This window comes from Mytilus californianus, unplaced genomic scaffold (assembly GCF_021869535.1).
Source record: "Mytilus californianus isolate M0D057914Y unplaced genomic scaffold, xbMytCali1.0.p SCAF_5, whole genome shotgun sequence".
NCBI classification, from domain to species: domain Eukaryota; kingdom Metazoa; phylum Mollusca; class Bivalvia; order Mytilida; family Mytilidae; genus Mytilus; species Mytilus californianus.
The window spans coordinates 60,954,554-60,981,943 of record NW_026262701.1 but is presented as its reverse complement, the minus strand read 5'-3'; the positions used below and the strand labels follow the sequence as shown (position 1 = coordinate 60,981,943).

At 32.6% G+C, this 27,390-nt stretch overlaps 1 protein-coding gene and 1 long non-coding RNA gene across 2 annotated transcripts in view; one reads left to right on the top strand and one right to left on the bottom strand.

The window, feature by feature from the left end:
- On the top strand, window positions 1-26,089 carry LOC127701180 (proteasome subunit beta type-5-like). The gene is made up of 7 exons (XM_052205012.1): window positions 1-150; window positions 7,127-7,271; window positions 8,877-8,988; window positions 12,811-12,910; window positions 17,221-17,250; window positions 25,101-25,305; window positions 25,814-26,089. The coding sequence occupies exons 1-7, from the start codon at window positions 13-15 to the stop codon at window positions 25,909-25,911; spliced, it is 828 nt and encodes a 275-aa protein (XP_052060972.1). The 5' UTR covers window positions 1-12; the 3' UTR covers window positions 25,912-26,089.
- LOC127701207 (uncharacterized) overlaps window positions 19,293-27,390 on the bottom strand; it is a 91,589-nt gene continuing 83,491 nt past the window's right edge. The window contains exon 2 of the long non-coding RNA XR_007981872.1: window positions 19,293-20,488. This is a non-coding gene — a long non-coding RNA (uncharacterized LOC127701207). The remainder of the gene's footprint in view (window positions 20,489-27,390) is intronic.

Here is a 27,390-nt window from a genome sequence, read left to right as displayed (position 1 = left end):
TTTAAAAACAAAATGGCACTCGCTGGAGTCTGTGGATTTCAACAAAATGTTTCAAAGAGCCCTTCCATGCTCGGAAACGGAATTTGCGAAAATCTTATAGATGAAGCCATTCATTCGTCACATAACTTTACTATGCCTAGTAATTTTGATGTAAGAAATATTTGATAATAACATAATTTGTTAAAAACCAACACCTTTTGTCAATTTTGCAAAATCACGGTAAAAATGTTAAATGAATGAGAACTTTATTCCAGGTTGGCACACATATATTACATATAAATACGAATTCTAGTTTTATATCGTAAATTAAAACATTTGATTTGCAAACTCGTACCTAGCTAACTCATATTATTGTGAAAATACATGGATGGTACCAGCAGGTTTGGCAGGAATCCATGACAATTGGCCCCATTGCCAAATCACCCAAGACCACCTCTCCTGAACTTTCTACCAACTCACCCTGCTCATGTTAACCAACTAGCCCACTCATGAAAAGGGTTTAAATCCTGCTGAATTTAGACCTTCAAACTCGCCCCACTCATTGAAAAGGGTTGAATCCTGCTGCTGCCTACCAAATTGCCCCAATTATGAAATGTCAGTATAATCCCAATGATTTTAGGCATACCAACTCACCCCTTTATTGAAAAGTAGTTTTAATCCCTATGAATAAAGGTCTGCCAAATTGCCCCTCCGCTGAAACTACGCCTACAACTCGCCCCACTTGTGAAAAGGAGTTTAATCCCTATGAATAAAGGCCTCATATCAAAATAATTAAAAGGAGATTATACAGCTGTATTTTTATACGACCGCAAAAATTAAAAAATTTTTGGTCGTATATTGGTATGACGTTGGCGGCGTCATCGTCGTCCGGCGTCGTCCGAAGACACATTGGTTTTCGCACTCTAACTTTAGTTTAAGTCAATGGATCTCCATGAAATTTTACCATAAGGTTCAAGACCACGAAAGGAAGGTTGGGATTGATTTTGGGGGTTATGGTACCAACAGTTAAGGAAAAAGGGGCCAAAAATAAGCATTTTTGTAACTTCCAGACAATAACTTGTGTGTAAGTGTATGGATCTCTCTGACATTGTACCACAAGGTTCCATATCACAAAGGGAAGGCTGTAATTGATTTTGGGGGTAATTGCCTCAAAATTTTAGGAATTAGGGGCCAAAAAAGGGGCAAAAAACAAGCATTTTTCTAGTTTCATGACAATAACTTGTGTGTAAGTGTTTGGATATTTCTGAAATTGTACTACAAGGTTCCATATCACAAAGGGAAAGCTGGAATTGAGTTTGGGGGTAATTGCCCGAAACGTTTAGGAATTGGGGGCCAAAAAGGGGCCAAAAATAAGCATTTTTTCTAGTTTCCAGACAATAACTTGTGTTCAAGTGTATGGATCTTTCTGAAATTGTACTGCAAGGTACCATACCACAAAGGGAAGGCTGGGATTGAGTTTGGGGGTGATGAATCATAAGGGGTTCAAAAAAATTGGGGGGGGGATTTTTTTTTTTTCTTTTTTATTCTTTTTTTCCTTTTTTTTTCTTTTAAAATTTTCCATTTTAAGTTGGTTATTTCTGATTTATATTTAAAAGCAAATAATAATGATATGGTAGGAGATACACACCAAACAGGATGTGTAAATTATTATATAATAAGTATTGTGCAATAGCAAGAAATTTTCAATTGCACAGTATTGCACAATAGCAAGAAATCTTCAATTGCACAGTATTGCGCAATAGCAAGAAATCTTCAATTGCACAGTATTGCGCAATAGCAAGAAATATCCAATAGCACAATATTGCGCAATAGCAAGAAATTGTCAATTGTACAGTATTGCGCAATAGCAAGAAATATTCAATTGCACAGTATTGTGCAAAAGAAGATACTTCGTATAAATTGCTTATTTCTTGATCAATTTCAATGGGGTTTTATTCTTGAATTCTTGGGGTTCTTTAATATGCTGAATCTAACCGTGTATTAAGTTTTGGATTTTGGGCCCCATTTTTAAATTGGTCCACATTGAGGTCCAAAGGGTCCAAAATTTAACTTTGTTTGATTTCATCAAAAATTTAATTATTGGGGTTCTTTGATATGCCGAATCTAACCGTGTATTTAGATCCTTAATTTTTGGTTCCGTTTTCAAATTGGTCTCCATTAAGGTCCAAAGGGTCCAAAATTAAACTTAGTTTGATTTTAACAAAAATTGAATTTTTAGGGTTCTTTGATATGCTGAATCTAAACATGTATTTAGATTTTTGATTATGGGCCCAGTTTTCAAGTTGGTCCAAATCGGGGTCCAAAATTAAACTTTGTTTGATTTCAACAAAAATTGAATATGTGGGGTTCTTTGATATGCTGAATCTAACCATGTATTTAGATTTTTGATTTTTGGGCCCCGTTATCAACTTTGTCCATATTGAGGTCAAAAGGGTCCAAAATTAAACTTTGTTTGATTTCATCAAAAATTGAATTCTTGGGGTTCTTTGATATGCTGAATCTAACCATGTATTTAGATTTTGGATATTGGACCATAATAGGTGAATGTCCAATTTAAAATTTTTAAGTTCTTAGACCACATTCATTCTGTGTCAGAAACCTATGCTGTGTCAAATATTTAATCACAATCCAAATTCAGAGCTGTATCAAGCTTGAATGTTGTGTCCATACTTTCCCCAACTGTTCAGGGTTCGACCTCTGCGGTCGTATCAAGCTGCGCCCTGCGGAGCATTTTATTAAATAAAGACATCCCAACTCGCCCCACTAATTAAAACTGATGAAAACCTTGGAAAGGCAACTTGTTTTTTTAAATTCTTTGGTGATTTCACTACAAACTGCTCCGAGTCTGAAAAGACCAGTTTTTGTGCTCGACCAGTTAAGTCGAGCACACATTTTACTCGACTAGTCTCGACATTGTCTCGACAGTACTTAACTGTACTTAATTGTACTCGACTAGGTCTCGACTTTACTTAATTAGTCTGATTCAGTACTTGATGATCTTGGTGTAGTCTGAAATGGTCTTGACCAAGGCTCGACCTGTCTCAACCAGTCTCGACTCTGTCTCAACCAGTCTCGACCTGTCTCAACTAGTCTGGACCTTCAAATTTAGTCTTCACTGGTGTAAATCAGCTCATCTAACTAAATTATATAGATCTTACAAAATACCAGTCTATTTGGTAGTTTGATTCATTGCTGTGAAATGAAAGAATTTAATTAATAGGTAAAAAAAAAGATTAAATTCAGATAGGCATCTTTAATTTTTTTATAACTTTTTCAAATCAACTTGGATTTTCTTCAAACTATGAAGCTATCTTAGTAATATATTGATCTTACAGAATCCCAGGTCATTATGTAGTTTTATGTATTGTTGTCAAATTTACGATTTAAATTAATCTAGGTAAAAAAAGTTAGGATTTGCAGTTCGGACAAAATTCAGACAGTACACTTTAATTTTTTTTATAACTTTTTCAAATCAACTAGGATTTTCATCAAACTATACAGCTACCTTGGTAATATATTGATCTTACTGAAACACAGGTCGTTATCAAGGATCCGGAAATTTTTCCAGACAATTTCGGTCATTTTGAGATGTTTGAAAAGTTGGTGCCCCTTTTCAAATTGTCGATATCAACTTGACTATATTTATAGGATCATCGAACATGACGAACTTGTATTGCTGTTTCAACGCATTTACTAAGTAAATGTCTTACCATTACCATGAAGGACAGTTTAGGGAAGGCAACAGTCTAAAATTGAAATGATTTTAATGACTCAAAATGGTTAATTTCTCAGACATTGCTTACGTTTCTTTCGATTTGACAAAAGTTAAAACCGGAAGTTTGCGATATTTTAAAGTACGAATAATTCTGGATTCATTTCCGGGATTTGTTTTGTTTATCAAATTGACAGGAAATCACCAGCTTTTTATGGCTTTTTTATTTTATTACCTTTATAAGTGTTTGAATATAACAGATAGTAGTTGCACTCGTTTAATTTAGCATGAAATCAATTTGCATTTTACGATTAAATATTAAATTTGCTGAAGACAATTTCACGCATGCGTATTACAGAATAAATAAAGCATGTGTTACTCATGAAAAAATACTTTTTTCTACGTAAATTTAGATTTAATTTTTAAATCAGAATTGATGACTGTCTTTGATGAAAAGTAAATAAATAATGAATACACTTGTCAGGGAACTTTAATGTTTTAAAGATATTATTCTGAGCTTGTGATCACTGTCAGGTGTGAATTAAAACCACAGGTAAAAAGTGATTAGCGATCATTAGCCAATGTTTCCCGGAGGCATTGATATAGATATTAGGAGGGCCCTCAGGATTATCAAACTACTGTAGTGGCAGTTTTATTACAGGAAAGTGATTATAAACAAAAACAAGTGATCACAAGTGCAAAATGGCGATTAAGAAATCCGATTTCAAACATTGAGTCAATGAAATGACCGAAATTACTTCTGTAAAAAAATAAAATTTGTCCTAAATCCCAATTACTCGTTTAGGACAAATAGTTTCATCTTAGGACATGACTGGCAAATATGACCGTTTCTGGACCCTTGGTCATTATGTAGTTTGGTGTATTGCTGTCAAATTCAAGAATTAAATTAATCTAGGTAAAAAAGCTAGAATTTGCAGTTAGGACTATATTCAGATAGTACACTTTAATTCTTTTAATAACTTTTTCAAATCAACTTGGATTTTCATCAAACTATACAACTATCTTAGTAATATATTGATCTTACTGAATCCCAGGTTGTTATGTAGTTTGGTGTATTGCTGTTAAATTTAAGATTCAAATTAATCTAGGTAAAAAAAGCTAGGATTTGCAATTTCGGACAAAATTCAGATAGTACATTTTATTTTTTTTTATAACTTTTTCAAATCAACTTGTTTTTTCATCAAACTATACAGCTATCTTAGTAATATATTGATCTCACTAAAACCCAGGTCATTGTGTAGTTTGGTGTATTGCTGTCAAATTTTAAGAATTTAATTAATCTAGATAAAAGAAGCTAGGATATTTGAAATATATCTTTTATTATAATTTGGGATAAAGTATATATGATATAGTTATATAATTTCTTAAATGTTTTATCCCTTTTTTATATATATTATATGAATATATCAAAAAGGGATCAAACTTTAAAGAAATTATTAAAATATTTCTTCCGATTAGTGGTGATGTATATTTAAAGCAATACCTCCTGCTTGGGGAAACTTATTAAAAAGATAACACCTACCAGAGAGTTTTAAATTCTAAATAACATTCATTCAAAATTGCAACATCCTGTTAAACTTAAATCGCAGGGCTTTTTGAATTCACTAGATAAGTAATACACGAGTTTAAGAAAAGTAGGGCTTTCTTTTTACCTGTAAAACTCACTTGTACTGAGGTAATTAAACCATATTAAAGTGGTTCTTGTATGCCATGTCTTTAAATTTGACAAAAATTATTTGGAACACATTTCCTTTTTTAAAAGGTTATCAAGGATTGTTATGAAAGTTCATGATATTAAATTCTTGTTTTAACAAAAAAAGGTGTCTTTTTTTAAATTTCATAACCTTTTTCAAATCAGCTTGGTTTTTTATCAAACTTTTCAGCTATCTTTATTATATATTTATCATGCAAAAAAACAGGTTATTTTGTATATTGGTGTATTACTGTCAAATTTAATGACCTAGTTAATAGGTAAAAAAAGGCTAAAATTTTCAGTTTTGACAAAATTCAGATAGATACCTATAATTTAGATATTTAAATTTGACAGCAATACACCAAACGACATAATGACCTATGATTCAGTAAGATCAATATATTACTAAGGTAACTGTATAGTTTGATGAAAATCCTAGTTGATTTGAAAAAGTTATAAAAAAAATTAAAGTGTACTATCTCTATTTTGACCGAACTGCAAATCCTAGCTTTTTTTACCTAGATTAATTTAATTCTTAAATTTAACAGCAATACACCAAACTTCTTAACAACCTGGGATTCAGTAAGATTAATATATTACCAAGGTAGCTGTATAGTTAGATGAAAATCCAAGTTGATTTGAAAAAGTTATAAAAAAAATTAAAGATGCCTATCTGAATTTAATCATTTTTTTTTTACCTATTAATTAAATTCTTTCATTTCACAGCAATGAATCAAACTAACAAATAAACTGGAATTTTGTAAGATCTTTATTTAATTTAGTTAGATGGGCTGATTTATACCAGTGAAGACTAAATTTGAAGGTCCAGACTAGTCTAGACAGGTCGAGACTGGTTGAGACTGAGTCGAGACTAGTCGAGACTGGTTGAGACAGGTTGAGACTGGTCGAGCCTTGGTCGAGACCATTTCAGACTACACCAAGATCATCAAGTACTGAATCAGACTAATTAAGTAAAGTCGAGACCTAGTCGAGTACAATTAAGTACAGTTAAGTAACTGTCGAGACAATGTCAAGACTAGTCGAGTAAAATGTGTGCTCGACTTTACTGGTCGAGCACAATAACTGGTCTTTTCAGACTGAGCAGTTTGTAGTGTTTGGTAGGCCCAAGTTCAGTGGGTTTAACTCTTTTTCATGAGAGGCTGAATTTGCAGGCCTAAATTCAGTGGGAATTAACTCTTTTTCAATAATGGGGTCAGTTGATATTAAAACAAAAGTGGGGCGAGTCGGTTGTCTCCTGTAACTTTGTTTTGTAATCTTGGGAAAATGCATGTTTTTCAGAAGGTTTTCATTCAAGCAAAGGTAGATTCCTGAAAATTTCCGCACATTTCAGTAATACAATCTTCAGGTGCCAATCATAGACCTCTTGGAGAAAAAATATAAACTTTATCAATTTTACAATTTTATTCCATTCTCAATTTTATTCTAGTATTCCTATATTTGGTGATACATGTATATGTACACATTGCACTTCTACCATTGAGGGATCTTTGATAGATTGCTATTATGAAATATTTCCCAGTACATCCATGTTGACTTAAGAAAAAACAATCTATATGATCATTAATGATTTGAATTTGTATGACTTTTCAATCAAATAGTGTTTGGGATTTCAGAAGTCTAATTAAAATCTTGAGATGTTAATGTGTTGTAAAAGTATTTTTTCAATTTATCCATTGTAGCCTGTAGAAAATTTGAAGCAGTTTACAGACCCTAAAAGTGATGTGAAAATTCAGTTTAATCATGGAACTACAACACTAGCTTTCAAATTCCAACATGGTGTAATTGTAGCTGTTGATTCAAGAGCCACAGCTGGATCATGGATTGGTAAATTGATTCGAAATTAAGTGGAATTTGTATTAATGGGGGTATAATATCTGGATAAAATTAAATGTGTAGTATACATTTTTTTACATCCTTGAGGACAACAACAAAACAACACAGAAAACCAAACATGTATATGCATGCATGTCAACATACATGTATGCATGATATGGTCTTTAACAATAAACAAGTATATATGTCAAGCTCTAAATTGGCTAATGTTTTAAAAAAATTGTGAATCAATTTAACAGAATATCACAGATTTGCCAGAAATACTTCTCTACAAGTTTTTTGTAATCAGCAGCTCCAAGAGTTTTCAACCCAGATCCCTGAAACTTCAGAGGAACATTGCACAAATGTTGAAGTTATGCTTCTGCTATTATGGAATTGTTTTTCTCATTTTTTCAAGGCATGGGAACTTAGTATTTTTTTAAATATTTAAATATTCAGTATAGACCAATCTGCATTGTTTTAATAAGATTATTGTGAGCAACCTGGCCATTTGAGTCTTTGATTTATTTTTCTTAGATCTCAACCTCCTTTTTATTTTCCATCAGTGGAATAACAAAAGGTACATACAAGAAAATTCAGTAACTCTGAACAGGAAAAGCATTTATTAAAAAGTCTAGCTATAATACCTAAATAGTAGATTAAAAAAAAACCCACAGGTACAAGCTTTGAAAGAGAATTCATCAACAATACTAGACTACTGTTAATTAAATTCAGACATTTATGCAATGTTTTTATTATTGTGAAAACTCTGATGGAATAGGCCTCAACAATTATAATAATAAATGCATGCAGAGGATTTACATAAAAACATTAATATATAACAAAAGGAAACCACTGAATGACTTACAAAAGACTAGCACAAGAACATGAATCTATTTTTGGCTGGGTTGGACAAAGTCAAAAACAGGCCTTTAGTATGGTGATGTCATGTTGGAGGGGAAAGTGGGTAAATATTTCATGTCTTTGATGAAAAATATATGTAAGCATAGAACACTTTAAGCTAAGTTTTAGGCAATTACAAACTGTTTGAAAAAAACTAGTGATGTGTCTGTCACAGTGATGTTAACTTTCTTTTGTAGTGGTGACAGTAAGAACTCACTGACCATTTCACAATGGCAATCGCAAAAATTTCATAACTATAATGACTATCATCACTATGAAAGGTTCATGGTGTCACTATATATGTTTTACAGTTGCCATCATGAACTGATTAATCATTGTTAAGAGACTTTGTGACAAATTAAATTATGTAAATAAAACCCAAACAGGAATTTTTCCCAGTCATTTGTTTGTTTCAAGGAGTACACTATAATAAGTAAAACAGAAGTGACATGTATACAATATTTACAAATGATGTAAATATATTGCTGATCAGAAAAAGAAAATTAACTATGGAAATTTAAATCTTCATATTGATCAAACAGTTTCATGTTCAACTGTCCTTTGTTGTTGGGGTCTATTGAGCATGTTGAGTATTGTTACACTAGTCTGTTACTGATACGTAATGCATATTGTGATTTGTATATGACTAAAGATAGATGTTAGCGAGAGCAGAACAACAACACACACACAATTTGTTTTTACTCTTTTACATAGCTTCACAGACAGTAAAGAAAGTAATAGAGATAAATCCTTACCTACTGGGTACCATGGCTGGAGGTGCTGCAGACTGTGCCTACTGGGAACGTGTTCTAGCAAAACATTGCAGGTAAGTCTTAATGCTGACAATTATTCTGTGTAAACGCAACAGTTAGAGTATACTGCTAACAGTTTTTATAGTTTTATAAGTTGCACACAAGACAGCATTAATGGCTGACTTTTACTGCATGGAACACATGGTATCTTAAGCTGACTGATGATATTTACTTCTGACTGAATAGTGTAGATAAAGTTTATTGGTAATTGTTCTTCCCAGGAAATGATCATTTTGATAGATGTACTGACCTTTCAGGATTTTATACTAACTGGATTTTGTTGCATATCCAGGTTTTTTATTTAGTAAGTCATAGAATCATATGAATTTTATTTGTTCTTTGTTATTTAATGTAACAAACATTTATTATTTTTGCTGTACATTCTAAAGGGTATGATTTGAAGGCAGAACTTTTTTTCCAGTTAAGGGCATGGTCATAGGAGTAAAAAGGGATATGGGAATATGTGTACAAGACTACATTCTTAGAAAATATTGAATAATAGGTTGGTATCAAAAGAAAGCACTTTTTGCTGTTTTTGGAAAGTTTACTATAGCTTGCTATAGTAATATACTTTCCTAAGGCATTGGCCTCAAACCAGAAGTAGGACAGACTAACTTACTTCTGGTGTTCTACTCCTAAATAATGTAGCACTAGTGTTTGAATACATTTTTTTTGTACTAATTCTAGGAAGATGCTTTTGAAATTTGGAGTAACTACTTTTTATACGACTGCAAAAAAATTTTGCGGTCGTATATTGGTATGACGTTGGCGTCGTTGTCATCCGAAGACACATTGGTTTTCGCACAATAACTTTAGTTTAAGTGAATGGATCTCTATGAAATTTTACCATAAGGTTCAATACCACAAAAGGAAGGTTGGGATTGATTTTGGGGGTTATGGTACCAACAGTAAAGGAATTAGGGGCCAAAAAGGGGCCAAAAATAAGCATTTTTCTAGTTTCCAGACAATAACTTGTGGAACGGTGTATGGATCTCTCTAAAATTATACCACAAGTTTCCATACCACAAAGGGATGGTTATGATTTGCTTTGGGGGTTATGGCTCAAACCGTTTAGAAAAAAGGGGGAAAAACAAGGGTGTCCTGGTTAATGGACAAATACTTTAGTACAAAACATAATTTAAAGCAGTGTAAGGGAGGAAATTCAAATACATCATTTGAATTACCTCCCTTACACTGCTTTTAAATTATGTATAAAGTAATGGTTAATGAACAATTAAGACAATTTAAAAGTAGTGTAAAGGGGGGGTTAATACGCAACAGCATAGTGTATTGCACAAAAGCAAAAAAATAAGGGGGGTAATTTTTTTTTTTTTTTTGTGGGGGGAGGGGGGTCAATTCGCAACAGCAAAGTGTATTGCACAAAAGCAAAAAATTGAATATTAATTCAAATCATATAACCAATTCTAAGTTCTTTGACTACAGTTATTCTGTGTCAGAAACCTTTTATGTGTCAAATATTTAATTACAATCCAAATTCAGACCTGTATCAAGCGCGAATATTGCGTCCATTTTTGCCCCAACTGTTCAGGGTTGGACCTCTGCAGTCGTATCCAGCTGCGCTCGGCGAAGCAATTTATTTGAAATGGTTACAGCTTGATAAAAATGGACTGAATGTTCACCGACAATTCAAATGAATTCAACTGCAATTTAAAAATGGGTATCACAAACACTACTTCACAGATCTGCCCTGCGCGGAAGATAAAATCAATACAAATCTACATGAGACAGCAGTTTCTACGTTTAATTCATAGAAAATTTAGAGGGCCTGGTATTTATTTCGAGGTGGGTGTTGTTTTTTTCCGCATTTATTCATGAAAAAAAAGTATTCTTATTGTTAAGAATATTGTAATCTTTTCAATTTTTCGTTTGTAAATGGTATTAGGTTTGACCTCTATAAATTATGCATACTTTGAACTGTCAGCTATTTTGTATGTTTATGTTACCTGTATGCTTTCTACGGGATTCCCCAGACATGCGTGAGATCCATACATGTGAACCTCCTGACGGGAGTACAATAATCCCGGTGTCAGGGGTCTCCTTCTGTCCTCCAGTTGAAGAGAAAAAAATCCTGTGTATAAAATATTTCATGAATGAACATTTTCGACGATATCTACAAATGTTATTAAAGACGTAAAAAATGTTGATTACGCAACATGTTTACATTTTAACCACACCGGTGGGTAGTTAACAAGTGATAATAGTTTGATTGAACAATAAACAGGTGACAGGATATTAAATACTCGATAATCATATTGCTTCTGTCTATGTCACACGTCAAGGATGAGTAAAGGTAAATACCGGCTTTGATAGAAAAGTGCATTGTTTTTGTCAAAACATCGATTGGAAGGTTTTTATGCCAAAAAACATTTATAAATTTTCAATTCAGCAAAGAAATACTATTTTTTACATTCCAATGCGGATATAAGGACCTTTAGCTGCTCAAGTGGATCCAAACTGACAGCAGAAAAACATTGACTCAACAATACAAGTAGTTCACAGCCTCCTAAGTGTTAAGATTAACAACCACACAAACTGTTACAAGGATAAGGATTACTTTAGTACAGAGTCAAGTGTATTAAAAGCAGCCAAGTCAGCTTCTACTTCTTAGAATAACCCATTGTGCCAAGACAAGTTCTGAAGAACTTTTTAAAAAAACATTTGTCCATGTAATATAGACAGTGCTTTACCTTATATATTTTATAGTGTTTAAAACAATGAGTCTTAAGTTTTCTAGCAAAATGACTTTCTTAATGCTTAAAAACCATGCATTACTTTGGTTATTGTTTATTTATCACGTTATAAATATGTATAGCAAATAATTTTTTACATATCTATGCCTATGTTTTTCCGTTTGAATGGTTTTACACTAGTAATTTTTTGGGGCCCTTTATAGCTTACTGTTCGGTGTGAACCAAGGCTCCATGTTGAAAACCGTACTGTGACCTATAATGGTTTCCTTTTATAAATTTTGACTTGGATGGAGAGTTGTCTCATTGGCACTCATACCACATCTTCATATATCTATGACATTACATACAAATAAAACAAATGGAGGCATGAATAAAACACTATACTTAAAGAAATTAGCAGAGCTTTCTGTATACTTGATTATTTTAAATTTACAGTTTAAGGTTGCAATAGAAAATATCAAAAGTTTACATGACAAACATATGAAAAAAAAGTGATTTTTGATAATTGCTGATGAGACAATGATTTAGTAAAAAAACATCAAAACTGTGATTAAATACATATTTGAAATAATACACATCTACAACATATTTGAAATAATACACATCTACCATTGCAAAGTTTCCACAGGTGCTATCCAGCACTTTGATTCATCTAGATAGTTACTTGAATGTGGTTAATGAAAGAAGAACTCACACTTTATAACAGGATCAAGATGACCCCTAGCATTAACATGATTAACATAGGGAAAATCATATGACTAACTATGACCAGAACAGCAGGAACACAAATTAGAATTTTTTTCTGAAATAACCAGCTGGTCTCAGGCTAAAATGAGTTCATTAGCCAGTATATAATGTATATCCAGAACTAAGTAGCAATGCAAATGAGACCATTTTTATGGAAGCCATTATCCTAGACTTAAATTTTGGGGCTTTGGCTATTGGACCTCTACAAATCTGCATCCTCCTATAAACCCATGAAGCATATTGTAGCTAGAAGTCATCAATGAATTACATAAATACATTAGATTTTTACCACATACATGTATAATTCCCATTACTCAATTTGACAGTTATACAAATTATTTACAAAAGGTCATGACATAATTTTATCTTATTCTTCAGAATTTATGAATTACGAAACAAAGAAAGAATATCAGTGGCAGCAGCATCTAAATTATTAGCAAATATTGTATATGGTTACAAAGGGATGGGTTTATCTATGGTGAGTGTTTATATAAAAGGTGTACAAATATTGTATACGGTTACAAAGGGATCGGCTTATCTATGGTGATTGTTTTTATAAAAGGTGTACAAATATTGTATACGGTTACAAAGGGATCGGCTTATCTATGGTGAGTGTTTATATAAAAGGTGTACAAATATTGTATACGGTTACAAAGGGATCGTCTTATCTATGGTGAGTGTTTTTATAAAAGGTGTACAAATATTGTATACAGTTACAAAGGAATGGGTTTATCTATGGTGAGTGTTTTTATAATAGGTGAACAAATATTGTATACGGTTACAAAGGGATGGGTTTATCTATGGTGAGTGTTTATATAAAAGGTGTACAAATATTGTATACACTTACAAAGGGATGGGCTTATCTATGGTGAGTGTTTTTATAAAAGGTCTACAAATATTGTATACGGTTACAAAGGGATGGGTTTATCTATGGTGAGTGTTTATATAAAAGGTGTACAAATATTGTATACGGTTACAAAGGGATGGGCTTATCTATGGTGAGTGTTTTTATACGACCGCAAAAAAATTTTTGTGGTCGTATATTGGTATGACGTTGGCGTCGTCGTCGTCGTCCGGCGTCGTCGTCCGAATACACATTAGTTTTCGCACTCTAACTTTAGTTTAAGTGAATGGATCTCATTGAAATTTTACCATAAGGTTCAATACCACAAAAGGAAGGTGGGGATTGATTTTGGGGGTTATGGTACTAACAGTTAAGGAATTAGGGGCCAAAAGGGGCCAAAAATAAGCATTTTTGTAACTTCCAGACATAACTTGTGTGTAAGTGTATGGATCTCTCTGACATTGTACCACAAGGTTCCATATCACAAAGGGAATGCTGGGATTGATTTTGGGGGTAATTGTCTCCAAATTTTAGGAATTAGGGGCCAAAAAGGGGCAAAAAACAAGCATTTTTCTAGTTTCATGACAATAACTTGCTTGTAAGTGTATGGATCTTTATGAAATTGTACTACAAGGTTCCATATCACAAAGGGAAAGCTGGGATTGATTTTGGGAGTAATTGCCCAAAACGTTTAGGAAAAAGGGGCCAAAAATAAGCATTTTTCTAGTTTCAGGACAATAACTTGTGTTCAAGTGTATGGATCTCTCTGAAATTGTACTGCAAGGTACCATACCACAAAGGGAAGGCTGGGATTGATTTTGGGGGTAATTCCCTCAAAATTTTAGGAATTAGGCGCCATAAAGGGGCAAAAAAAAAGCTTTTTTCTAGTTTCAGGACAATAACTTGTGTGTAAGTGTATGGATCTTTATGAAATTGTACTGCAAGGTTCCATATCACAAAGGGAAAGCTGGAATTGAGTTTGGGGGTAATTGCCCTAAACGTTTAGGAATTTGGGGCCAAAAAGGGGCCAAAAAACAAGCATTTTTCTAGTTTCCAGACAATAACTTGTGTTCAAGTGTATGAATCTCTCTGAAATTGTAGTGCAAGGTACCATACCACAAAGGGAAAGCTGGGATTGAGTTTGGGGGCGGTGAATCATAAGGGGGTTCAAAAAATTGGGGGGGGGGGGGGGATTTTTTTTTTCCTTTTTTTTCTTTAACATTTTCCATTTTAAATTGGTTATTTCTGATTTATATATAAAAGCAAATAATAATGATATGGTTTGAATAGGCATACATGTGAACCTCCCGACGGGAGTACAATAATCCCGTTTTCAGGGGTCTCCTCCCGACCTCCCGTTGAAGAGGAAAAAATCCTGTGTATGAAATTTTTCATGAATGAAAAATTTCTGCCCAACATATCATCTCAGGCATCTGGTGTAACTGACATTACCTGAAGTTATATTTTACCTGTAAATCAATTAACATGCATAATTATATGGCTTCACTTGTCAGCTTGGGTGTCAAACATACTGGTAAGCAACGATTTTTACCTCAGGCTAACTGCCGTTGTGTAACAAAAACTGTGTATTTATTGGGTTACTTCCCTTGATTTATCCTGTTTTAAGTTAATTTCCTTTTAATAATGAAAATTTTTAAAAGAATATAAATAAAATATAAATTGAACAAATAATCATAAAAGGATGGTTATTAAATGTTTTAAATGTCTTAGGACAAATAAAAAAATAATAATTTGAAAATTATTTGAGGATTCTATACTTCCTTTTAAGGCTTAAATTGAAATTTATATAATAACTATGACCCTAAATTACAGATAGAATGAATTTCTGAGTTTGCAAATAAAAACTATTTGCAAGAGAAAAAAAAAAAAAATAAAAACTATTTGCAGACAGCTAAAAAAATGTTCTAGTTGCAATGATTGTTTTATAGAATATGAAGTAAAAAATTTAAAGAACATACTGGAAAAAAACAATGTTAGATTGAACATGTAGAATATAAAGATGGAGAAACTTTATAAGTACAAGGGTACTATAAACATAATAAATTGGATGGAAAGTTGAAGAAAACACACTTTAAAAGACCATCTATGGTGAGTGTTTTAATAAAAGGTGTACAAATATTGTATACGGTTACAAAGGGATCGGCTTATCTATGGTGAGTGTTTATATAAAAGGTGTACAAATATTGTATACGGTTACAAAGGGATCGTCTTATCTATGGTGAGTGTTTTTATAAAAGGTGTACAAATATTGTATACAGTTACAAAGGAATGGGTTTATCTATGGTGAGTGTTTTTATAATAGGTGAACAAATATTGTATACGGTTACAAAGGGATGGGTTTATCTATGGTGAGTGTTTATATAAAAGGTGTACAAATATTGTATACACTTACAAAGGGATGGGCTTATCTATGGTGAGTGTTTTTATAAAAGGTCTACAAATATTGTATACGGTTACAAAGGGATGGGTTTATCTATGGTGAGTGTTTATATAAAAGGTGTACAAATATTGTATACGGTTACAAAGGGATGGGCTTATCTATGGTGAGTGTTTTTATAAAAGGTCTACAAATATTGTATATGGTTACAAAGGGATGGGTTTATCTATGGTGAGTGTTTATATAAAAGGTGTACAAATATTGTGTACGGTTACAAAGGGATGGGTTTATCTTTGGTGAGTGTTTTTATAAAAGGTGTACAAATATTGTATACGGTTACAAAGGGATGGGCTTATCTATGGTGAGTGTTTTTATAAAAGGTGTACAAATATTGTATACGGTTATAAAGGGATGGGTTTATCTATGGTGAGTGTTTATATAAAACGTGTACAAATATTGTATACGGTTACAAAGGGATGGGTTTATCTATGGTGAGTGTTTATATAAAACTTGTACAAATATTGTATACGGTTACAAAGGGATGGGTTTATTTATGGTGAGTGTTTTTATAAAAGGTCTACAAATATTGTATACGGTTACAAAGGGATGGGTTTATCTATGGTGAGTGTTTATATAAAAGGTGTACGAATAATCAGAACAGACAATATGCAGCTTACTGTAATAGAAAAGAAAGGATACGGTGTATCTATCCATGACACAAAATCAGTATATGCACAGCAAAAAACATAAAAAGCAAAGGAACAGTGCTTTTATTGCTGTTCTTCATCTCAAATTTACAATGAGGCCTTCAACGCAGAACAAAAAATACTCAACTCTATGCTAGTTTATATTTTAAGTACAAAGGGGAAATAGAAATTACTTAGGACTGTTCCATAAAAACATACATGATCCTAGAGAAGACTGTTCCATGTCTCTACTATGGATGGTTGTCAAACATTGTTTATACAAAAAATATGAGTAAGTGAAATTCTAAAATTACCTCTATAGTATACTGTCGGTGGTCACTGCATTTTCAAAGTGCCTTCCCTTGGTAACATGAAACATGTTTAACCCCACCACCTTTGTTAATCTTGTATGTTTTTTAATTTTAGTTCATTTATATGTTTTGGAGTTTAGTGTGACGTCCATTTTCACTGAACTAGTTCACAATTTTATTTAAGGGTCAGCTGAGGACCGCCTCTGGGTGTGGGATTTTCTCGCTGCGTTGAAGACCCATTGGTGGCCTTTGGCTGTTGTCTGCTCTTTGGTCGGGTTGTTGTCTCTTTGACATATTCCCCATTTCCATTCTCAATTTTATTTAATGGAACAGCTCTAATCCCTTTTGTGTCCAAAAAGTTCAATTGATCACAAACATGCTTAAACAAATTTGTGCAATATTAAAGGTGTATAAAGTGGTAAAACAGTTTAGTCCAGTCAAAATATCCTCACCTTATATACTAAATCAGATGTTGTTTAAAAATTATAAGAGATTATTACTAACGTTTACATATAGATAGCAAAACTGATAAATATTTTACATTTTTAGGGTACCATGATTTGTGGATGGGATAAAAAGGTCAGTATTCTTATTTTCTCTAATTCTTACTCGATTAATCCTTTTCCTGACCTATTGATTATTTTTATTTAATCAATGTTTGGTTCATCTGATCTCAGAACTTCATTGGTCAAAATTCCATTATGACGTAAAATTTTCTTGATTTCCTCTGAATTACCTATTGTGATGTCATGAAAAAAGGCGACCATGCCACGTTACATACAAAGAACACATCTTTTTGCAGATCATTCGAAAAAAAGGAATAAGATTGTGTGTCATCTAAAAATCATTAGAGAGACAGATTCCACCAAAAATCTTGTGCAATATGATATTTATGCACTCTCGACAGTTAAATTTCATATTTTTAAAACGCTTGGCAAGCCTTGCTTTTTATACGCCCGTTTACAGGACGTATTATGGTATACTGTTGTCCGTCGTCAACATGTCGGACATTAACTCAAAATACATCGTCGCCCGAAGACACACTGGTTTCCGGACAATAACTTTAGTTAAAGTGAATGAGATCTCTATGAAATTTTTATACGATCGCAAAAAATTTTTGCGGTCGTATATTGGTATGACGTTGGCGTCGTCGTCGTCGTCCGAAGACACATTGGTTTTCGCACTCTAACTTTAGTTTAAGTGAATGGATCTCTTTGAAATTTTACCATTAGGTTCAATACCACAAAAGGAAGGTGGGGATTGTCTTTGGTGGTTATGGTACCAACAGTTAAGGAATTAGGGGCCAAAAAGGGGCCGAAAATAAGCATTTTCTAGTTTCCAGACAATAACTGTGGAATGGTGTATGGATCTCTCTGAAATTATACTACAAGTTTCCATACCACAAAGGGATGGTTAGGATTTGCTTTGGGGGGGTTATGGCTCAAACCGTTTAGGAATTAGGGGCAAAAAAGGGGGAAAAACAAGGTTGTCCTGGTTAATGGACAAATACTTTAGTACAAAACATAATTTAAAGCAGTGTAAGGGAGATAAATCAAATACATCATTGAAATTATCTCCCTTACACTGCTTTTAAATTATGTATAAAGTAATGGTTAATGAACAATTAAGATGATTTAAAACAGTGTAAGGGAGGTAATCCAAATACAACGTTTTGGTTACTTCTCTTACACTGCTTTTAAATTATGTTTAAAGAAATGCATATTTATAAAGGAAGACCAGTAAAAATATCTGCAAATGTTGCATCTTTTTTTTTTACAAAAATATCCATATGAAAGATTTGACACTATATTTTAAATTCTATTATAAAATAGATTAAGTTAGCACTATGGTAAATTTAAATGGGTAATTATGGTTGCAAACTCCATTGGAAATTTGAATTGAGATTATGACCATATCTTGAGGAAAAGAATTTTTTGGGGGAAAAAAGGGGGGGGGGGGGGGTAAAAAGAAATTGTGGGGGGTCAATTTTTTCTCATTTCAGATTTCAGAAATTAAAAAGAATTATTCTTCAAATATTATTTTTTTTTCAAATTTCAAATATTGAAAAATTTCAAGAAGTAATCTTTAATTGCACAGTATGGCGTATTAGATTTGTAAAATCTTTGACCACATTTATTTATTTGTTATGCCGAATCTAACCGTGTATTTAGATTTTTTAATTTTGGGTCCAGTTTTCAAATTGGTCTACATTAAGGTCCAAAGGATCCAAAATTAAACTTTGTTTGATTTTAACAAAAATTGAATATATGGGGTTCTTTGATATGCTGAATCTAAACATGTATTTAGATTTTTGATTTTTGGCCCAGTTTTCAAGTTGGTCCAAATTGGGGTCCAAAATTAAACTTTGTTTGATTTCAACAAAAATTGAATATATGGGGTTCTTTGATATGCTGAATCTAACCATGTATTTAGATTTTTTATTTGTGGACCCCGCTATCAAATTGGTTCATATTGAGGTCAAAAGGGTTCAAACTTAAACTTCGTTTGATTTCATCAAAAATTGAATTATTGGGGTTCTTTGATATGCCAAATCTAACAGTGTATTTAGATTTTTAATTTTGGGTCCCGTTTTTTAAATTGGTCTACATTAAGGTCCAAAGGGTCCAAAATTAAACTTAGTTTGATTTTAACAAAAATTGAATTCTTGGGGTTCTTTGATATGCTGAATCTAAACATGTGTTTAGATTTTTGGATATGGGCCCAGTTTTCAAGTTGGGGTCCAAAATTAAACTTTGTTTGATTTCAACAAAAATTGAATATATGGGGTTCTTTGATATGCTGAATCTAAACATGTATTTAGATTTTAGATTTTTGGCCCAGTTTTCAAGTTGGTCCAAATTGGGGTCCAAAATTAAACTTTGTTTGATTTCAACAAAAATTGAATATATGGGGTTCTTTGATATGCTGAATCTAACCATGTATTTAGATTTTTTATTTGTGGGCCCGCTATCAAATTGGTTCATATTGAGGTCAAAAGGGTCCAAAATTAAACTTTGTTTTGATTTCATCAAAAATTGAATTATTGGGGTTCTTTGATATGCCAAATCTAACTGTGTTTTTAGATTTTTAATTTTGGGTCCCATTTTTTAAATTGGTCTACATTAAGGTCCAAAGGGTCCAAAATTAAACTTAGTTTGATTTTAACAAAAATTGAATTCTTGGGGTTCTTTGATATGCTGAATCTAAACATGTTTTTAGATTTTTTATTATGGGCCCAGTTTTCAAGTTGGTCAAATTGGGGTCCAAATTAAACTTTTTTTTATTTCAACACAAATTGAATATATTGGGTTCTTTGATATGCTGAATCTAACCATGTATTTAGATTTTTTATTTGTGGGCCCCGCTATCAAATTGGTTCATATTGAGGTCAAAAGGGTCCAAAATTAAACTTTGTTTGATTTCATCAAAAATTGAATTATTGGGGTTCTTTGATATTCCAAATCTAACCGTGTATTTAGATTTTTAATTTTGGGTCCCGTTTTTTAAATTGGTCTACATTAAGGTCCAAAGGGTACAAAATTAAACTTAGTTTGATTTTAACAAAAATTGAATTCTTGGGGTTCTTTGATATGCTGAATCTAAAAATGTGTTTAGATTTTTGATTATGGGCCCAGTTTTCAAGTTTGTCCAAGTTGGGGTCCAAAATTAAACTTTGTTTGATTTCAACAAAAATTGAATATATGGGGTTCTTTGATATGCTGAATCTAACCATGTATTTTGATTTTGGACATTGGACTATAATAGGTAAATTAAAAAAATTCAAGTTCTTAGACCACATTCTTTCTGTGTCAGAAACCTATGCTGTGTCAAATATTTAATCACAATCCAAATTCAGAGCTGTATCAAGCTTGAATGTTGTGTCCATACTTGCCCCAACTGTTCAGGGTTTGACCTCTGCGGTCGTATCAAGCTGCGCCCAGCGAAGCATTTTATTTAAGAAGGTTCAATACCACAAAAGGGAAGGTTGGGATTGATTTTGGGGATGATGGTCCCAACCGTTTAGGAATTAGGGGCCCAAAACAAGCATTTTTCTAGTTTCAGGATAATAACTTGTGTATAGGTAGTTCGATTGCTCTGAAATTGTACCACAATGTTTAATACCACAAGTAGAAGGTTGGGATTCATTTGAGGGGTTATGGGGCCAACAGTTTGGGAATTCAGGGCCAAAAACAAGCATTTTTCTAGTTTCCAGACAATAACTTGTATGTAAGTGTATGGATCTCTCTGACATTGCACCACAAGGTTCCATATAACAAAGGGAAGGCTGTGATTGAGTTTGGGGTTAATTGCCCCAAACATGTAGGAAATAGGGGCCCAAAATGGGCCAAAAACAAGCATTTATCTAGTTTCCAGACAATAACTTGTGTTTAAGTGTATGGATCTCTCTGAAATTGTACTACAATGTTCCATACTACAAAGGAAAGGCTGGGATTGAGTTTTGGGGTTATTGCTCCAAGGGGGGTTTCAAAAAGTTGGGGGGGGGGGGGATTTTTTTTCCAATTTTTTTAAGGGATTCATATTTTTTTTTTTTAATTTTTCAAATTTCGAACAGTATTGCGCAATAGATTTGTAAGATCTTTGACCACATTTATTTTGTGTCAGAATCCTATATTATGTCCAAAATTTGATCACAATCCAAATTCAGACAGTATCAAGCTTGAATATTGTGTCCAAATTTGCCCAAATTGTTCAGGGTTCGACCTCTGTGTGGTCGTATTAGCTTGCGCTTAGCGAAGCATTTTATTATATTTTATGGAAAAAATAATCAGATGTCTGTGAAAATTTGTTAAAGCTAGCTAAATCTGTATGAATGAAAATAATATTTATAAAAGTTACTTATAATAAGAAATTTTCAAAATAGCCTCGTTTCAACATATCTTGTAGAGGTTATTTTGAAAGTTACTTTGTTATGTAATGCCCCTGTTAGGCCCTGTATATCTGATAAGCAATAATTTTGATGTAAAGGTTATAGAAAAAATACAAGCACACATTATCATATCCATGATAATAAAAAAATTGCTTGTACTGAAAAAGCTAAATTTTAACAATAAAAATAGTAATTTTGCAGCCAAGAAAAAAACCAACACAGGAATAGATTCAAATTCTGCTTGTAAAAGTACCTTTGTTTATCATCAGATTTCATTCAAATGAAGGTCAACTTGTATGGATATCATATAACTATGATTTATACCAACAATATTGTCTTTGTAGTTGTGTATGGTGTAAATTTTTGTGCTGTGTAAATTGTTGTCCCATAATGTAAACATGCTTTTGAAGGTTTTTATAAGTGGTGTTTTATTATCTGTAAATGTCTCCTGGTATGTAAATATGCATATTTTTTTTTCTGTTTGTATGGTAATGAATCAAATCCTTGGAGATCCAATGTTTTCTTAGTTCTGATGTAACTCTCTTGATAGCCAAGCTCAAATATAATATCACAATCCACAAAGTCCCCAATGGTGAGTTTTAAGTCAAAAGTAAATTGTAACATGTCAAAATTTTATAAACTCACCATCAGTGAAATTGAGCATTGTAGATCTAAACCAACTCCCAAATAATTTAATTTTAGCATAAGTGTGAAAGGGGGTATCTGTGTGTAAACCAAAACATAGTCCCAATAAATCATACTGGCTCAAAGCAGACAGAACTATCAAATGAATAATATTTATTAATAAAATAAATTCAATAACAAAATATTTTGGTCCCTGAGAAACGCTCAGCATAATTAAGAATTTAGGAGTTCCTGCCGAGCAAGTCAAATTGCAACCTGTAGTGTGAGGAAGAACCTGCCTGCCCAACAATATGCCAGCTGGGAATGTGAAGCGAGGGGTCTCCATGAAGGGGATGAGACTAGGCGTCTCATCTGCAGCCGGGGTGTGCAAGGTCTGCATGGGGGATAAGCCCATGTGGTGCTATTACAAGTAGTAAGTAGCAGGGTCTACCAATGTGGCGCTGGAATAAATTTGATAAAATTTTCCCCGAAATGCTTGGGGATGAATGAAATTTTAGAAATGACAAGGAAAACAAGTAATAAAATAAAAAATATCACTGGTAAAAGCTGAGATGTTCCTCATGTCGTGAACATTATTGAAGGTGTTTGGAAGGGGTTGGTGGGTGGTAAATTGAATTCTAGCACTGTAAAACTGTCAAGTTGAACTTGGTTTGACTGCTTTGAACCAAGAAATTGATTGCACAAAGACCATGCATATGGCTTAACACACAGATTTTGGGTACATCAATCATCTAGTGGGAGGAGACTGACAGTTTATATATACTTATTAAAGTGTAATTATTTTTATGAGACTGAAATTATTCTGCCTTTCATCACACACAGTGAATAATTGTAATATGTATCAGATTAAGAATAGATTAGTATGTCCCCTGTTGAGATTGCAGTGTAACTTCAAAGTGTCAAATTCCAGAGAAATTAATCTCAAGATGTAGCAAATGGTCTGTGTATATGTTAATTAAATGTATCCAAGATGTCAGCATGTTTACTGGAAAGATAAATTATCAAAGTAGGCTGGAAATATTGTTTGTATAAACATTACTTATATTACATGTAAGCATAGATATAATAGCCATAGATAAAGTACTCAGAATATGTCCCACTAAGCCCCATGTAGTTTTCTTTGAAATATCAAAAGCACGGCACTGCGCATAATGGCCTGTGATGTAGATGATATTTGCCGACATCCTCCCAATAGACTAATTACTTATCATAATTATATTTAAATTATCGGGCACTCGTCTTATCAACCAATAATTAATGTGAGTAACCTGTCTCAAGTAAAAATATGCTAGGAGGCGGAAGCAATAAGAAGCGTCTGATTGTAAAAGTTGTTTTGATTGTAATTTATTTGGAGAAAATCTGTCAACAAATGAGAAGGTTATGCTGTTGTCGAAGTAATAAAATAGAGAAATCATGGAAAATGGACTTAACAGGTATATAAAATTGAATTGTCATAGCACTTGCATCGGTTGCCCTTGGGAAATAAGACCTGTATGATTGACAAGAGGAGACATATCGTTTACTGATGGTATGTGTGGTTAAGAGGTCGAACTGAGTCGATTTTTTTTATGGCGATTTAAAGAAAAAAGTTTTTATCGAGATTCAAAATAGTGAAATCCTATGTTATGCCAGAGGGAAGAAATTATTATTTTTTTAGAAAAAAAAAGATTTTTACAAGTGTTGAAACTTTCTGTCGTTACGGTAACACGAAAATAAAAATATAGTTTTGTCCTGTGTCATTTATGGTTTATTTTCCCTTCCTTCTTACAATTGTGCTAGAGGTATTATTCGTACCATAAATAAGCTATATATATATGTATCCCTCTGTAAGTCTACCCGTTCAGTTATCAACGTACTTTTTGTGTACTTTATTTATATCACTTCTTTGGTTTGGTATGAACCCAGTTGTGTATATTTTCGATTACAGTGATTGAATTGCATTATCGTTGATTTACAACGTTCAGTGGCAAATAGTTGATGCATATTCAGGACTAATAAGAACCATGTAAACATCGGTCATTTTTACTTGAATTTTAAGCACGTATATAAGCATTCCAAATAAAATGCCAAGGAATTACACCTTGTATAATGAAAGGTATATACAAAATAAAACTATCAAATAACCTATTTTTAACAAAATAGTTTTACGTTCATATTGAGTAGTCTTGTATAAATACAAAGAGATAATGTGGTAAGTGTCATTTGTACGTATGTATCTCCTTTTTTCTTTCTCGCATTGCTTTACAATAAATTTCAACTTTCAGGAACTACCATGTAAATGATGTACTGGATGATTACGATAACTACTGAAGAATGACATATTACTCTCCCAGTTTACAATTTATTAGATATTAATTGATGGCAATTGCCAATAAAGGCTAATTAACACCAAGTGTGACATGTATATAATAAGAGGGTGATAAAATTTCGGCAAATATCATCTGCTTTTGATGTGGGTTCAGTATACGTACTTTATCTATGGCTATTATATCTATGATATAAGTAACCTAATATTAACTTCATTTCATTTCTTGTCACATTCCCTTCACAATTTTATGAAAGTTTAGCATATTCAAAACCTGAAATAAATTTAATAAGAACTAATTTGCAATCTGTAAAGGGTTTTTGTACAAATATCACCTAATTATTTGTGTTCCTGTATCACACCTTCATTTCTTGTTGAATACCATTAAAGTTGAAAAGGAAGTCTTTTTCTCATCATAACCTTGCATTGGTTTTGATTATTTGAAAAAATAGAAGTGGGAAGTAATTTTTGGGAGGATGAATTACATCTTTTCATTATATAAGGGCATCAGGCAGTAAGCTATCTAAAGTCCTTTCACATATCCTAAAATAACAATTGAAAAATACCACCAGTTCCTTGACATATTTTCAGGGTCCAGGTTTATACTATGTTGACAGTGATGGACAGAGGATGACCAATTCAATCTTCTCTGTGGGATCAGGTTCACTGTATGCCTATGGTGTATTAGACAGTGGTTACAAATGGGACCTAACAGTAGATGAGGCTTTAGATCTTGGAAGGAGAGCTATTTATCATGCCACACACAGAGATGCTTACAGTGGTGGTGTGGTTAATTGTAAGTTAAACATCCTATGCTTTTAAGGAGTACTAGATTAGTTTTATATGCAAGTTGATTTTAACTTTAGTTTACATATATGTGATGTCAACTGTATGGGCTGTCTCGATCTTGCTTTAATAAGAATTGACTGGTACCTAATTACTTCATTACTGAAATCTTCTAGCAACTGTCAAAATTTTTTTGCAATTGCATTAATCAGATCTCAATTTTTTACCAGTAATCAGTGATTCACAATAATAAATGCCCTAATTAATTTTCGAATGTACTTGTATTTTGTGATTATTGATAACACCCTGAATAACAAAAACAGAAAATCTTTTCTTTTATTGGCACATTTTAAGTTTATAATTTGAATGAATTATATTATTGGAATATTGAAGAAAGTTTTTGAGATATTTTAAAACAACATCAATCCTTGTATATGAGCATGTCGGGTTAATTCCAAGGATTTTTCTTTAAAAACTTTTTGAGCAATCAGTGAGATTAAGTCCTATTTTTTTTCCAGTGTACCATATGAAAGAAACGGGATGGGAGTTCATATCTCAGACAGATGTTTTAGATCTACATTACAAATACCAGGAGGAAAAACAAGCCAGGCGATGATCACAGTTGATTGTAGACATTAACATTTTAGCTTTTTGGACTATCCATTTAATGGATATTAAATTGAATACATATGTGCAAATCTTGAGAACATTAAATGACATAAATTTTGTGATACTTACATGTATGAGTCAAAAGTGCTAAAATCATCTTTGTTAAATAAATGTTGAAACTTTCATTCTTAAGTTTACCTTCTATTTATGTCCATGTTAAAAACCATGATATTCAATTTACAATTCTGTGTTGTCATCATGTCTGGTAAAATAGTCTTAAGAAAAGCTGTACAGTCTTGACAACTAGAAGTTCAGTTTATCCCATTCATAAAATAGTTGATTTTTTTGTTTGTCTGGAACCTTGAACATTAACTTATTTCAATGTTTAATCACATCTCAAGAACAACCTCCCCCAAAATTCAACCAGGGACCACAAATGATGTGAAAAAGATCAAGATAAATTTGCCAAGAACAACTACCAGATTGTTTTTTCAGATTGATACAAATCATAAAACAGTTACTTTAAATTGAAATGAATTTTATGTCCTAATCCAGTCAAGTCAGGTACTTAAGTGAAACAGAGGAGTGAAAAAATAATCAATTAAACCAGTACTGCACTTGGAACACTTGTCACAAAACATAAAAAACACTGCAAAAGTGGTTGAGGAAATCAATAAGCCTCATAATCTATTTTATGGATCAGCATCTGATAAACTGACAAAACCATGAAAACTCAACACTGACCAAAAAACCATGAAAATGAGGTCAAGGTTAGATGAACCATGCCAGACAGACATTGTACCTTACAATCAATACTGTAATATGAAGGTTTTACTACATTATCAATAATCACTTATAATATTTGATAAAACAGGCAAATCCATGAGATCGAGGTCAGATGAACCCTGCCAGACAGACATGAACACCTAACGTTCATACCATACACCAAATATAGTTGAGAGGTTGTTTATAGTATCTGATAGATGGACAAACCATAAAAACTTAAATTGGACCAATGAACTATGATGATGAGGTCATGGTCAGAATAAACCTGTCAGACACAATTAAAACATTACTATACTACATTTCATATGCTTTTACAATTGATATAGTTAAAAAGAAGTACATCTTATCTATACTAACAATCTTTCACTATAGTGTGTGATAACATTTTGTGAGGGAATTCGATGTTTGCTATACCATGTTTCATTTCAACACTCTTTATGACAATACCACTATACCAATCAGAATGACATTTTTTGAAGTGTTTTGAGAAATGATTTTAATTTGTATCCATGTATTATTTGTGAAACATTAAATGTTTTAAAACGGAGATTTTTCTGTATAAAGTCAATAATTATGTAGACTTTTGAAGCCCAAACTTTCTATTGCCTTAAATACGCAAATGAAAGATCGGAAAACTATACCAATACAGAATGTTTTTGAAATCATGCAAAACTTTAGGTTGACAAATTTTTATTCGTTA